This window comes from Pongo abelii, chromosome 9, assembly GCF_028885655.2.
Source record: "Pongo abelii isolate AG06213 chromosome 9, NHGRI_mPonAbe1-v2.0_pri, whole genome shotgun sequence".
Taxonomy (NCBI): Eukaryota; Metazoa; Chordata; class Mammalia; order Primates; family Hominidae; genus Pongo; species Pongo abelii.
This window is the reverse complement of record NC_071994.2, coordinates 10,400,623-10,415,493: the sequence shown is the minus strand read 5'-3', so window position 1 is coordinate 10,415,493 and position 14,871 is coordinate 10,400,623. Positions and strand designations below refer to the sequence as shown.

Genomic DNA, 14,871 nt, shown 5'->3' with positions numbered 1-14,871 from the left:
ACTGCAGCCTCAACCTACCAGGCTCAAGCGATCCTCCTGCCTCAGCCTCCCGAGTAGCTGGGACTACAGGCACATGCCACCATTCCTGACTAAGTTTTTAATTTTTTATTTTAGAGGTGGGGTTTCACCATGTTGCCCAGGCTGGTGTCGAACCCCTGGGCTCAAGCAGTCCACCCACCTCAGCTTCCCAAAGTGCTGGGATTACAGGCATGAGGTACCATGCCTGGCAGCTTCTGAGTCTTAACCCCAATGGATTAGACTTTCTGGAGGCCCTATTTCCCTATCACCACCCCAACCTGGTCTTTAGGAATCAGGAGTTAGTCCAGGGCTTGCTGGGGAGTTGGTGCGGTGACTGAGCAGCCCCCATCTTCCTACCAGGGCGTGGGTTTGCCCAGATGTACAGGTGGTCCCCTAGCTATGCCCTCCTGGTAGCCCTCTTCTCCACTGTCCTTAGTAGCATAGTCACTGCCCTCTGCTCCCATGGCCCTGGCAGTTCTGATGGTTAGGAGTCCTTTGCTGGAGGGTCTGTCCCCTGCCCACATAGGTGGTTGTTCCAGCTTTTCAGAGTTCCCTTGGCTTATCACTGGGCCTGCTTCAAAACCCTTTACTTGGGATCATCCTGGGCACCAGGCCCTCACGGGCCTCCAGAGAGGGCATCTGAGACTCATAGAGAATCAGCTTGAAGCTGGACAATCACTTTTTGTTGAAAGGAAAACTGCTAACGTTTGTGGGGCACTTTATTGTGTGTGCCAGGCTCTGTTTTGAGGATTTCTAAACGCTGACCTCCTTAATGCCCAGAACAGCACCCCGAAGTGATGATTAATCACCCCTTTTCTGTAAGTGGGAACAGGGAGACTCCAGAGTTTGGTAACCCGTCCAGGTTCCCTACCAGTAGTGGGTGGTCAGCCTCAAAGCCCAGGCTGAAAGCCATCCAGCATGAGGGCTGAGGACCCCAGCAGGAACCAGAGGGTCTTTGGAGAGGTCACAGGTTGCAAGTGGGTGAGAACAGGGCGGGGCAAGTTCAGGACCGGCCAGGGCCTGGGTGTTCAGGCAGTGGGAGAGCGGATGCTGGCACCAGTGCCATGCTGGGATCTGCAGGCAGCTTCAGCCACAGCCTTCCGGGGCTGATTTCTGGGCATGGAAGTGAGAACCAAAAGCTGGGGCAGGGAGCACCCTGGAGGGATAGCCGGGGAGCAGGTAGAGGGCCAAAAGCTGGAGTGGGGGCAGGAGGTGCTCCAGCAGCAGCTCCCCAGAGGTGGGTCCCAACCTCCACGTCGGCCAATTCCAGGTGGCCCCACCGGGTTTCCCCCACCCCTTTGTTCCGCGGAGCCCCTCCCTCATGAGTGCTGAGCCCAAGGGCCAGGCTGTCCCCAGGGGCGGAGAGTTGCGGGCCCTTCCCGATCCGGTAATGGGCCTGGGAGATGCCAGATTAGCGTGGTGCCTGTCCGGAGAGGTGGGCCAGCTGATGCCCAGGTCGGGGCCCTGCCACTGGCCACACTGGGCTCCGGTCCAAGGCTAGAAGGCTGGCCCCAGCTGCAACCCCTCTCCGGCTCCTCTGCCACCCACCTCCCGGGGCTGGCCGGCTGTGGGGAGCCGGGCGGCCGCAGGTAAACGGCTTGGGGCGGCGCCGGCGGCGAGGGCGCTGCACGGAGGGAAGCGCGGCGCCGGAGGGGTTAACCGCGGGAGGAGGGGGGCTTCTGCCGGCGGGAGGGGGGTCCCAGCCCCGGCGGCCGCCCGCTCCGCCCCTGCCGCCTCCGCGGCCCAGTCGGCACCGGCGAGGCCGTGCTGGAATCCGGGCCTCAGCCACAGCCGCAGCGGGGCCGACAGTAAGTGCGGGGCGGGCTCCGGTGCTCAGGGAGGACTCCGGGGCAGGGGCGCCCCAGGGGCGACTGGCCGGGCGGGGTGCCCACCTCTCGCGCGTGGGCGCCTCCGGGAGTGGTGTGGCCGCCGGTCCCGCCGCCCGCCACGCTCCGAGGCGTCGCTGTGCGGACGCGGGGGAGGCGGTGGGAGCGAGCTGCGGGCGCTGCGCGGTGGCCTTGCGGTCTGGCGTGTGCACGCTAGTGTCCGCACACGTGTGCGTGGGCTCTGGGTGCCCTGGCGCGGCCGGCACGCCCATGAGGGCCGGGGGTGCCGGGGCGTCTGCGGAGTGTGCAGGTGGGGTGCGTGCGTGCAGCGGGGCGGCGCGGCGCTGCAGCCTCGGGATGGAGCGTGGGCGCGCGGGTCTTTGTGCCCGCGCGTGGCGGCGCGTGCCGGGGCGTGTGTGCGCGTGGGCGCCGCCGCCGGCTGTCCCGGACTGACAGCTGTCTCGGGGACTGCAGCCCCGGTGTGGCCTTTGCGGACCCCCGCCCCGCTTTTTCCGGGAACTGGGCGTCCCCAGCACCCCTCCTCGCCTGGGTGCGGCGGCCGGGACTCGCCCCTGGGTTCCTCGAAACCCGGCGGGGCGCGGGGGCACCCTGGAGGGCTAGCCAGGAAGCAGGGCGAGGCGAGAGGGGTCGGAGAAGCCGCGGAGATGCTGTCGCAGCCACAACGGGCGAGCCGGGACCCGCCATTCCCCTGTCCCCGCCCTGCGCGGTCCGGCCTCTCCTCCGGGTTTCCCTTCCGACGCCTCCGAGCCCCCTCAGCCTGCTCCTCTAGGGCCAGCTCCCCGCACCCCCCCAGGTCCCACACATTTTCTCGCTCGCCCCGCTTCCCCCTAGGCAGGCTTAGGCTCTCTTTCCGCCTCCCACTCGCCTTCCTTTCCCTTCTCGGTGTCCTCCTCTCTTTCCTCACCCGGTAGTCCGAGACAGGGGCTGAGGGCAGCGGAGGTAAGGGGAAGGCTGGAGATAGGAGGGGGACTGGGTGTGTCCAGCCAGAGGGATATCTGTGGACGGTGCAGCTGGGGGCTTCATGGATCTTTGGGTGTGTAGGGGATCGAGAAGGAGGGTGTGGGTGTCAGGCCAGCTCAGTGACCCCAGCATCCCTGGTTTTGCCCGCAGTGACGACAGCTCCCCAGGAGCCCCCCGCCCGGCCCCTCCAGGCGGGCAGTGGAGCTGGCCCAGCGCCTGGGCGCGCCATGCGCAGCACCACGCTCCTGGCCCTGCTGGCGCTGGTCTTGCTTTACTTGGTGTCTGGTGCCCTGGTGTTCCGGGCCCTGGAGCAGCCCCACGAGCAGCAGGCCCAGAGGGAGCTGGGGGAGGTCCGAGAGAAGTTCCTGAGGGCCCATCCGTGTGTGAGCGACCAGGAGCTGGGCCTCCTCATCAAGGTGCGTGGGTGGGCCGCAGCCCCTTCAGCTGTCACCCATCACCCCTGGCACTAGCTGTGTGCCAGTGAGGCCCTGTGCCAGTGCTGCTTTCAGATCAGTATCCCTGAGGACGGGGTGCAGCGGGAGGCTGTGGGACAGAGGCTGGGGTCCAGGTCTCTGCGTTTTCAATAGGGCAACTGTGGGGTCATTTGTTTTCCCTGGAGAGCCTGGCACAGGACTGTGCACCTATAATGTCTCCTTCAGGGTGTGATGGTGGTGGGATGAGGGGGAAATGAATGAATGAATGAATGGCCATGCGCATGGGCTGTGTTACATTTGCACAGGTCTCACTGGTCTAGATTGCCACACAAAATCCAAGACTCTCATTTAAACATGAATTACAGTTAAACCGCAAATGCCTTTTTTTTTTGAGACGGAGTCTCCCTGTGTGGCCCAGTTTGGAGTGCAGTGGTGTGATCTCAGCTCACAGCAACCTCCACCTCCCAGATTCAAGCGATTCTCCTGCCTCAGCCTCCCAAGCAGCTGGGATTACAGGGATTCATCACCACGCCCGGCTAATTTTTGTGTTTTTAGTAGAGACGGGATTTCACCATGTTGGCCAGGCTGGTCTCAAACTCCTGACCTCAAGTGATCCACCCGCCTCGGCCTCCCAAAGTGCTGGGATTGCAGACATGAGCCACCACGCCTGGCCCACAAATGCCTTTTTAATACAAGTCCATCCCAAGCAATATTTTTGTTTGCTAAATCTGGCAACCCTACCTACACCGGTTCCCATACTTTTCTTGGAGTCATGTGCCTTAGAAAAGCCCAAGAACATGGTGAACACACCCCCTCCCCCTGAAAAAGTGTGCATATGAACATGTGCAGGTGATTTGGGAGGGTTCCAGGATCCATGCCACCGGGAATGCCAGGTCAGGTGCCCCTTCCCCCTAGCATGCATGCTTACCATGTGGGGAGAAGGGGGGTGTGTCAGGGTTCCCTGAGGCACTTCTGGTCAGACTCCAACCATAGACTCAAGAGAGTGTTGGCCGGGCACAGTGCCTCATGCCTGCAATCCTAGCACTTTGGGAGGCTGAGGTGGGTGGATCACCTGAGGTCAGGAGTTCAAGACCAGCCTGGCCAACATGGCGAAACCCCATCTCTACTAAAAATACAAAAATTAGCCAGGTGTGGTGGTGCATGCCTGTAGTCCCAGCTACTCGGGAGGCTGAGGCAGGAGAATCGCTTGCTTGAACCCAGGAGGCAGAGATTGCAGTGAGTCAAGATCACACCACTGCACTCCAGCCCAGCCTGGATGATCGGTCTCAAAAAAAAAAAAAAAGAAAAAGAAAGTGTTGGGCTGCAGCCTTCTGGGGTACAGTCAGGCAGGCACCTCTGTTACTTTTTCTGATTTCAGAGTCACAGTCATACAAAAAAATTAAGATTTCGCTTTAATAAATTAATGTCTATTATTTGAAATTGAAGAGTACCCTTTGTTCCCTGCCTGTTCTTTGTGGAGGGAGGGGCCATTGGCACGGAGGCCTCAGCGTTCCAGCGGATTCTCAAGGCAGCAGGACTCAGGGCAGAGATGAGTGTGGGGTGGGGTCAGGACACAGACCACCCAACATCGTCTCTGACACTTCCAGAATGCCAGTGGAGGCTCAGAGAGGCGTGGGAAGAATGTGTCTTGCCAGACCACAGGACAGAGGGAGGGAGGGAAGGAGGGAGGGAATCTGACCTAGTTTGTCTTCACAATGGAATTGCTTTTTTCCTGGATAAGAAAAAGGAAGAAAAGGAGAGGCAGGACCTGGAAGGGTGGGTGACAGCCGCTTTATTTCTCTTCCACGGTAGGATTCACTCCCTGAATTAGTTGTGCAGCAATTGTGCACCTACTGTGTGCTAGGTGCTGTAGTGTTATATGCCAAGGGGATATTGGGGTGGATCAGGCACAGGGTCTGCCTTGGAGGGTGTCACATCTAGGTGAGGGGAGAGATCCATGGTCAGACAGATCACTGTAGGATTCAGTGGAAAGGAAGTTTCCCTCTTTCTGTTAAGCACCAATTGTGCTAGACCTTGAGCTAGGGGCTGGGGAGAAGGACGGAGATGGCAGGGGCCTAAGGGATGACCTGCTGATTGAAATACACCAGGCGAGAGGGGTAGAGAGTAGAGACGAGGGGCAAGAGACGCCCATGTGGAGAGACAGCATGGGCAAAGGCGTGGAAGCTGGAAAGTTCCGGAGCATTTTGCAGAACCTGGAGTTAGCAGATGCCTAGTCATTTGAAGCAAAAATTAGAACACACAGGATGACAAAGGATTTTTCCCTGAAGTCGTGAATTTATTGGAAAAGTGTTGCAAAATACACATTAAATCACTTTTAATTAGCTATTTCGCTTCTTGCTTTTATTAACAATTATTACAGGAAATGGAATCATCTCAGAAAATCTGGGGGGAAGGTTGCTGTAACATGGGGTGCCAAATTGGAGTCCCAGGGAGAAGACTAGGGGAAGTTTGAAAAAAGGACTTGAATGCTGATCTAGGGCGTTTAGGTCTGCAAGGAGTGGGGAGCCATGCAGGGTGTTGAGCAGCCACTTTAGGAAGATGAGTTTGGACTAAGTCTTGCTAATGAGGACTGCAATCAGGGGGCGGGGCGAACAGGTGCTTTATGATACGCCCCACAGACAGCATTCTGGTACCTTGGCACTGCTGCTTGGGGAAGAGTCTCTCTGACTTCCTCTCACCTAGGACAAGCACTCTCAAAATAGTCCCTGCCCATGGGACCTGCATGCTGGCGAGAGGGGGAGACATCCAAATAGGGACATTACATTCATTTAATAATATGTATTGGCTGGTCCGAGTACAGTAGTGTTTACAACTAATTGATCACAACCAGTTACAGATTTCTTGGTCCCTTCTCCACTCCCACTGCTTCACTTGACTAGCCTTAAAATAATAATAATACTTACTGAGAGGTGCTCAATCAATATTATTTACACCGCAGCACAGGGTTTGGCTTGGGCTTCGGCAGGGGTGGGATGTGTGTGTTTTTGTGTGTGCATATAAACCTCCTAAAAATTGGAAGCAAAATTTTGTGGCATATAAACCTTCCTGGAGAGAAAGTCCCTAGCTTTCTTCAGATTTTCTAAGGAAAGGGACTCAAATTCAGCTTCCATAGGTGCAATGGTAGTGGTGGGGTTGGAAAGCTAGAAGCACAGGGTGTGGTCACTGCTTGGGAACTTACTTAACAGTCAGTGCTTACTTTGTAGCAAGTTCACAAAAAAATCTGGGAGGCAGATGCTGTCACTATCATCCCCACTTGAGACATGCAGAAGCTGAGGCCAGAGAGTTAACTTGCCCAAGGTCCCATAGCACCAACATTTGAACCCAGGCAGTCTGGTCCCAGGGTCTGTGCTCCTGACTATGGTAAAAGTGGAAATTTGTTGTCTGAAGTTAGGGGCCAGATACCGAAAATGTTTCTCAAACATTGTAGAAGTCAAACAAACTTGCCTGAAGGTAGACTGGACACAGTTTGCATCTTCTGCTGTAAGAGACTGCCTCCTGGGAGACCAGAGGGAAGGGGAGAACAGGGAGGAGCAGGGAGGGAGTCACCCTAGAGACTGGAGGGGCCACGAGTTGCCCTAGACAGGAGGGAAGAACTGAAGCTCCTCCTTCTGCGCCTTATCCTGCAGGAGGTGGCTGATGCCCTGGGAGGGGGTGCAGACCCAGAAACCAACTCGACCAGCAACAGCAGCCACTCAGCCTGGGACCTGGGCAGCGCCTTCTTTTTCTCAGGGACCATCATCACCACCATCGGTGGGGGAGGGGATTGGCATGTGGGGGGCGGCAAGGAGCTTCCTCATGGGGGAAGGTGCAGGGAGACGGAGGGGTCCCAGGTGGCCCCTAGACTTCCTGCATCGCCCCTCTGCCCAGGCTATGGCAATGTGGCCCTGCGCACAGATGCCGGGCGCCTCTTCTGCATCTTTTATGCGCTGGTGGGGATTCCGCTGTTTGGGATCCTACTGGCAGGGGTTGGGGACCGGCTGGGCTCCTCCCTGCGCCATGGCATCGGTCACATTGAAGCCATCTTCTTGGTGAGCTGCTCCATGCCCTGCCTGCCCTCGTGCTGGGCTCCGGCTACCCTTCCCCATGTCCCTGGCACATAAGCGCGCCCCCAAAGACCATAAGCCTCTCCCACAGGCTCCTGGGGGTGGGAGTGGGGAGTATGGGAGTGGGGATTGTTGGTGTCTCCTGGGTCCTGCCTACTGCCCCTCCCCGCAGAAGTGGCACGTGCCACCAGAGCTAGTAAGAGTTCTGTCAGCGATGCTTTTCCTGCTGATCGGCTGCCTGCTCTTTGTCCTCACGCCAACGTTCGTGTTCTGCTATATGGAGGACTGGAGCAAGCTGGAGGCCATCTACTTTGTCATAGTGACGCTTACCACCGTGGGCTTCGGCGACTATGTGGCCGGTGAGGCCTCCCTTCTTGTGCTGCACTTTCCCATCTACTTTATTCCTGATCGGGGCTCTGCACTCCCGCCTTTCCCTCCAAATCCCATGTGGTTGCTCTAACCCCTGCATCCATCATGGAATGCACCATCACAGCCTTGCACACACGCCAGTGCCTTATGCACACTCACATTCTTATATGCTTGAGTCTCATGCATGCTCACACATATATTAAATGCACCCCTCGCATGTGTCACATTCTTGCACGGGAGTGCCCCTTCTTGCATGCTTTTATCTTGCACACTTTCAACTCATGCACACCACTCATTTTCCTGCCTGCACTCACACACTCAAGCACATACCCATCGCCCTAGGGAGGGCAGGTCCTCTCCAGAACCTGAGAGTGGGGCACTGAACCAGAGCTCACAGGCTTGCCCCACAATCCAATTCTTTCTGCCTTCCCTGGTGGTATCCCAGGCGCGGACCCCAGGCAGGACTCCCCAGCCTATCAGCCGCTGGTGTGGTTCTGGATCCTGCTCGGCCTGGCTTACTTCGCCTCAGTGCTCACCACCATCGGGAACTGGCTGCGAGTAGTGTCCCGCCGCACTCGGGCAGAGGTAGGCGCCCCAGGGTTGGCACTGTGCCTGCGCACTGTGGTGCAAATGTGCTGTTCTCTAGCAGAGGGTTGATCAGGCTGTCTCCTATCCAGGGCGTGGGCTCCTGAGGCAGGGGCTGAGTGAGCCTCTGTGTGTGCCCCGCAGGGAACAGAGGGGTATAAGTTTGTGGGTAACTTCACCACCTCTTCCCTCATGGGTAGGATTGCCGGATTTAGCAAATAAAAATGCAGAAAGCCAGCCCGGGCAACATGGTGAGACCCCGCCTCTAGAAAAGGCACAAAAATTAGCCCTGCGTGGTGGTGTATGCCTGTAGTCCCAGCTACTCGGGAGGCTGAGATGGGAGGATCGCTTGAGCCAGGGGAGGTCGAGGCTGCAGTGGGTCATGATTGCACCACTGCACTCCAGCCTGGGCGACAGAGTAAGCCGTGGTCTCAAACAAACAAACAAACAAACATTAAAAACAACAAAAAAACAAAACTCAGTTAAATTTGAATTTCAAATAAATAAAATTTTATTATGGCGGGGGGGAGCAGTGGCTCACGCTTGTAATCCAAGCATTTTGGGAGGCTGAGGCGGGTGGATCACGAGGTCAGGAGTTCGAGACCAGCCTGGCCAACACAGTGAAACCCTGTCTCTACTAAAAATATAAAAATTAGCTGGACGTGGTGGCGGGCGCCTGTAATCCAAGCTACTTGGAAGGCTGAGGCAGGAGAATCGCTTGAACCGGAGAGGCAGAGGTTGCAGTGAGCCGAGATCGCACCACTGCACTCCAGCCTGGATGACAGAGCTAGACTTGTCTCAAAAACAAACAAACAAACAAACAAACAAACAAAACATGTCCCAACTATTGCACGAGATATATTTATACTAAAATTTTATTTGTTGTTTCTCTGAAATTCACATTTAGCCAGGCGATTTGTATTTTGCCACCCTGCTGGGAGCACCCAGCGGAGGAGCCCTTCCATCCTTGGGGCTGGCTGAGGCTGGAGGACCAGGCAGAAAAGAGGGTTGGGGTTTGATCCCTGCTGGTGAAGGGGCAGGTTCCCGGGAGGTCGTGGAAGTGGTCTAGACCTCTAGTCGAGGGCTGCTTTCCCTCTCCGTGCAGATGGGCGGCCTCACGGCGCAGGCTGCCAGCTGGACTGGCACGGTGACAGCGCGCGTGACCCAGCGAGCCGGGCCCGCCGCCCCGCCGCCGGAGAAGGAGCAGCCACTGCTGCTTCCACCGCCCTGTCCAGCGCAGCCGCTGGGCAGGCCCCGATCCCCTTCGCCCCCCGAGAAGGCTCAGCCGCCTTCCCCGCCCACGGCCTCGGCCCTGGATTATCCCAGCGAGAACCTGGCCTTCATCGACGAGTCCTCGGATACGCAGAGCGAGCGCGGCTGCCCGCTGCCCCGCGCGCCGCGAGATCGCCGCCGCCCCAATCCCCCCAGGAAGCCCGTGCGGCCCCGCGGCCCCGGGCGTCCCCGAGACAAAAGCGTGCCGGTGTAGGGGCAGGATCCCTGGCCGGGCCTCTCAAGGGCTTCGTTTCTGCTCTCCCCGGCATGCCTGGCTTGTTTGACCAAAGAGCCCTCTTTCCACGAGACTGAAGTCTGGGGAGGAGGCTACAGTTGCCTCTCCGCCGCCTCCCCGGCCCCGGCCCTTCCCTCACTTCCATTCATCTCCAGACCCCCCAAGGCTTTCTGTGTCGCTGCCCCGGGCGGGCGTATCCCTCACAGCACCTCACGACTGTGCCTCAAAGCCTGCATCAATAAATGAAAACGGTCTGCACCGCTGCGGGCGTGACGCTCCCGGACGCGAGTGGGTGTGGAAGTGCTTTCCTCGGGCCACCGTGGGGGCACCTCTGGCCTCCCGTGACCCCCAGGCCGAGGGTCCCCGGGCACCCAGGTCGGTCAAGTCTCGGCCCTCTCAGGCCCGCGTCTCTGCCTGGAGGAGGCTGGGTAGGGTCCGGCGTGGGGATCAGCCGGGATGGGCTGCACGTCTCCAGCCTCCGCACACACATTGGCGGGTGGGGTGCGGGAAGGGAGAGGCAGGGGAGAGAATGGCATCTCGCGTGGAGGGCTGTCGTTTGAACTCTCCCAGCGCGAGAGACCCTGCCCCGCTCCCTTCCTGGAGCGTTGACCCCCTTCTCGTCTCGAGGCCTGTGGCGTCTGGGTCCGTTGGGGCAGAACCATGGAGGAAAAGCCTTCGAAAGTAAGACCTCTTCCCGGGCCCGTTACCCTGTCCGCTCCCAACCCACCCTTGGTCCGATTCGGGCCCCTGGCGCTATTTCTTACTCAGCCTTGGCTGCCCGCAGCCCCCACCCAACCCCACGTTCTACGGGATCCCCAACCGGGCCCGGCTCAGTTCCCCAGCCCTCTCTTCCTTCCCGCTCCAGCCATCCGCGACTCTTGGCTCCCTCCTTGTATGTGGCCCACAGGTGTCGCTCAAGTCTTCCGACCGCCAAGGCTCGGACAAGGAGAGCGTGCACAACGACACTCGGGACCTGTGGACCACGACCACGCTGTCCCAGGCACAGCTGAACATGCCGCTGTCCGAGGTCTGCGAGGGCTTCGACGAGGAGGGCCGCAACATTAGCAAGACCCGCGGGTGGCACAGCCCGGGGCGCGGTTCGTTGGACGAGGGGTACAAGGCCAGCCACAAGCCGGAGGAACTGGACGAGCACGCGCTGGTGGAGCTGGAGTTGCACCGCGGCAGCTCCATGGAAATCAATCTGGGGGAGAAGGACACTGCATCCCAGATCGAGGCCGGTCAGTGTGGCCTCGTCAGGCCGTGGGCGCCCGCAGGGCAATAAGCTGGCCAGGGACTCAATTTCTGGAGCTGTAAAATGGGGGGAAACTGATGGGATCCAAGTGTCCAGGATTCCCTGGGAGAGGCGCCCGCGCCAGTATTTCCCCCTTTAAATCCGCCAGGCATTCTTGGAGCGCCCCCTCCCGGGCAGGCGTTGTAACAGGCCTTTCGGTCGTGGCGCGCAGAGTCCGGGGAAGGACGCACCAAATAAATTGCGCAAAGACCCCGTGGTAGGACCTGCGGGGGTTTTTTGTTTCGTTTTGTTTTGTTTTGTTTTTGAGACAGGATCTCACTCTGTCGCCCAGGCTGGATGGAGTGCAGTGGTGCGATTATAGCTCACTGCAGTTCAAGTGATCCTCCCGCCTCCCACTTTTTTTTTTTTTTTGAGACGGAGTCTCGCTGTGTCGCCCAGACTGGGGTGCAATGGCACGATCTCTGCTCGCTGCAACCTCCGCCTCCCGAGTAGCTGGGATTACAGGCGCGCGCCACCACGTGCGGCTAATTTTTGTATTTTTAGTAGAGACGGAGTTTCACCATGTTGGCCAGGCTGGTCTCGAACTCCTGACCTCAAGTGATCCGCCGGCCTCGGCCTCCCAAAGTGCTGGAACTACAGGCTTGAGTCACTGCGCCTGGCCTTTGTTTTTTAGAGACGACGTCCTGCTTTGTCGCCCAGGCTGGAGTGCAGTGTTGTGATCATAGCTCACTACAGCCTCAAACTCCTAGGCTCAAGGTACCCTCCAATCTCAGCCACCCCCACCACCCCGAGCTGGGAGGACAGGCCGGCACCACCCTTCTCAGCTAATTTTTTATTTTTTGTAGAGAAAATTTCGACATGTTGCCCCGGCTGCTCTCAAACTCCTGGGCTCAAGTGATCCTCCTGCCTCGGCTTCCCAAAGTATTGGGATTACAAGTGTGAGCCACTATGCCCGGCGAGACCTGCGTTTTTAATGGAATCATCCCACCAGTTGCAAGAGTTAACTCCTTGTCTTATGATTTGCGCTGGTTGAGGAGGTGTACGTCTTTCCATTAGTCAGTTGCTGGTTACAATTTCTAAGCCCCTACTACGTGCTGGGCACTGTCTGGCACCCCCTCAAACTACTTCATCAGAGAGTCAGAACCAATAACAGTATAACAATGGTTACATATTGAGCACTTGCTGTGTGCCAGGCACGGGGCTTCCCCTGGATTGTCACCTTCAAACTTCACAACCTCCATAAAGAGCTATTTATTATTTATTTATTTATTTTGAGACGGAGTCTCGCTCTGTCGCCCAAGCTGGAGTGCAGTGGCGCCAACCCGGCTCTGCCTCCCGGGTTCACACCATTCTCCTGCCTCAGCCTCTGGAGTAGCTGGGACTACAGGCGCCCGCCAGCACGCCCGGCTAATTTTTTGTATTTTTAGTAGAGACGGGGTTTTACCTTGTTAGCCAGGATGGTCTCAATCTCCTGACCTCGCCCACCTCGGCCTCCCAAAGTGCTGGGATTACAGGTGTGAGCCAACCGCGCCCGGCTATTTATTTATTTTTGAGTCAGAATCTCGCTCCGTTGCCCATGCTGGAGTGCAATGGCGCGATCTCGGCTCACTGCAACTTCCGCCCCCCCGGTTCAAGCAATTCTCCTGCCTCAGCCTCCTGAGTAGCTGGGATTACAGGTGCCTGCCACTATGCCTGGCTAATTTTTGTATTTTTAGTAGAGACGGCGTTTCACCATATTGGCCAGGCTGGTCTTGAACTCCTGATCTTGTGATCTGCCCACCTTGGCCTCCCAAAGTGCTGGGATTACAGGCGTGAGCCACCGCTTGGCCAAGAGCCAAGAGCTGTTCTTTTTTTTTTTTTTTTTTTTTAGTTTTTTTTTGAGACAGAGTCTCACGTCTTTGTACAGGTGCACAATCTCGGCTCACTGCAACCTCCGCCTCCCTGGTTCAAGTGATTCTCCTGCCTCAGCCTCCCGAGTAGCTGGGATTACAGGCACTTGCCAGCATGCCCGGCTAATTTTTGTATTTTTAGTAGAGATGGGGGTTTCACCATGTTGGCCAGGTTGGTCTCGAACTCCTGACCTTGTGATCTGCCCACCTCGGCCTCCCAAAGTGCTAGGATTACAGGCATGAGCCACTGTGCCCGGCCAAGAGCTGTTCTTATTACCCCATTTTACTGATGAAGAACTTGAGGGTCAGAGAGTGTCAGTCACTGGTCCTAAGTGTCACACTGTGGGGCAGTCAGAACTGGAACCAGGTGGGTGGGGCTCTAAAGCTCAGGGTTGTAACCTCTGTCCCATGCTGACCCCAAGGCTGCACCAGGAGCTGGTCTCTGAAGGCCATTCCCTCTCACAAGGTGCCTACCCATCTCCTCTGCTCCAGGGAAGGCCCAGGAGTCTGCAGATGACTAACCCTTTTTTCTCTTCTCCCAGAAAAGTCTTCCTCAATGTCATCGCTCAATATTGTGAAGCACATGCCCCATCAAGCCTACTGGGCAGAGCAGCAGAGCAGGGTTGGAGGGGCTGGGGAGACTGGGAGTTTCAGTGAGGCAGGGGATAGGCAAATTGGGGGTTGATAGGATATGAAAGTTGGGGGTGGTTGGCAGGGTGGAGGGGCGGGCAGGCAGGGTGGGGGCCACAGGGAGGTGGGGGCATTTCAGCTGTGGGCAGAGATGAAGTCCCTGGACGCCTAAGCCTCTTGCTGCTTCTCCAGCTGCCACTGCCCCTGATGGAACTCATGGAGAATGAAGCTCTGGAAATCCTCACCAAAGCCCTCCGGAGTGAGCTCCCCACCAACCCCCAAGAACTCCCACGACAGATTCTGGTGGATTTTGCAGGGCTGGGGCCCGGGGGATGGGATTTCAGGGTGTCTTATGTCTTGTCAGATGCCGTTGGCACTCACAAGTATTCCAAGGGCCCCATAAAAGTTAAAAGCTGAGGGAATGGGCACAGAAAGACCCAGTGGGGAACATGTGGTGATGGGCAGAGGCCTGACTCCAGGCTGAGTGCAGCCCCTCTCCAGCTGAAGGAGGCTTTTCTGTGGCTGTTTCTCCACCTGCACAGTGGGATGACCGCCTTGGTGTGGCCTCGACTCCCTCTGGTTGGGGAGTTGTGAGGAGCCTTTGGACAGTGGATTATGTGGGTGAACTTTTGCTGCTGGGGTAGGAAAGCCCAGCGGTGATAAAGGGCCAGCTGATGGCTTAGAGTGGGTGGCTGGTCCAGAAGGTGGGCAAACTGCTCTGCTACCACCGCCCTAGTTCAGGCCTGCAACGTCTTCCCTAGCCTTGACCTCATCCATCCTCCACCTTAACACTCAGCACCCTTAGAGATGCAAAGTTCCGCAGGCTAACACAGACCTGAGCGCCCTGCGCTGCTGCTACCTCGAATCATCTGCGGTTCCTCGAATCACACATGCGGCGCCCGCTGGTGGGGAGACCTTTCGGTTGCTCACTGCCCTGAGCCGAGCTCTGCCCTCCTCCTAGGCTACCAGTTAGGGATCGGCAGGGACCACTTCCTGACTAAGGAGCTGCAGCGATACATCGAGGGGCTCAAGAAGCGCCGGAGCAAGAGGCTGTACGTGAATTAAAAACGCCACCTTGGGCTCGAGCAGCGACCCGAACCAGCCCCGCGCCTGCCCGGTCCCCAGACCCAAGCCCGACCCCATCCGAGTGGAATTTGAGTCCTAAAGAAATAAAAGAGTCGATGCATGGTCTGTGAGTCAGTGCATGACAGCCCGCGTGAGGCGGACGCACGTGGCCCCGCCCTTCCCCGTGACCTTCATTCGGTCACCGCAGTGACCTTGAGCTTTCTCCGTTCGGGCCCTATCGGCCCTACCTT

The 14,871-nt window shown here is 57.7% G+C and overlaps 2 protein-coding genes across 2 annotated transcripts; both read left to right on the top strand.

Annotated features, from left to right (window-relative positions):
• The first annotated feature begins 2,799 nt into the window (after positions 1-2,799).
• Positions 2,800-10,067, top strand: KCNK4 (potassium two pore domain channel subfamily K member 4). The gene is made up of 6 exons (XM_009246193.3): positions 2,800-3,241; positions 6,907-7,030; positions 7,148-7,308; positions 7,496-7,682; positions 8,138-8,277; positions 9,383-10,067. The coding sequence occupies exons 1-6, from the start codon at positions 3,053-3,055 to the stop codon at positions 9,761-9,763; spliced, it is 1,182 nt and encodes a 393-aa protein (XP_009244468.1). The 5' UTR covers positions 2,800-3,052; the 3' UTR covers positions 9,764-10,067.
• On the top strand, positions 9,733-14,742 carry CATSPERZ (catsper channel auxiliary subunit zeta). Its single transcript, XM_009246192.4, has 5 exons — positions 9,733-10,465; positions 10,692-11,022; positions 13,468-13,547; positions 13,748-13,814; positions 14,517-14,742. Exons 1-5 carry the CDS (start codon positions 10,445-10,447, stop codon positions 14,618-14,620), a joined length of 603 nt encoding a protein of 200 aa, XP_009244467.1. The 5' UTR covers positions 9,733-10,444; the 3' UTR covers positions 14,621-14,742.
• The last annotated feature ends 129 nt before the right edge of the window (positions 14,743-14,871 follow it).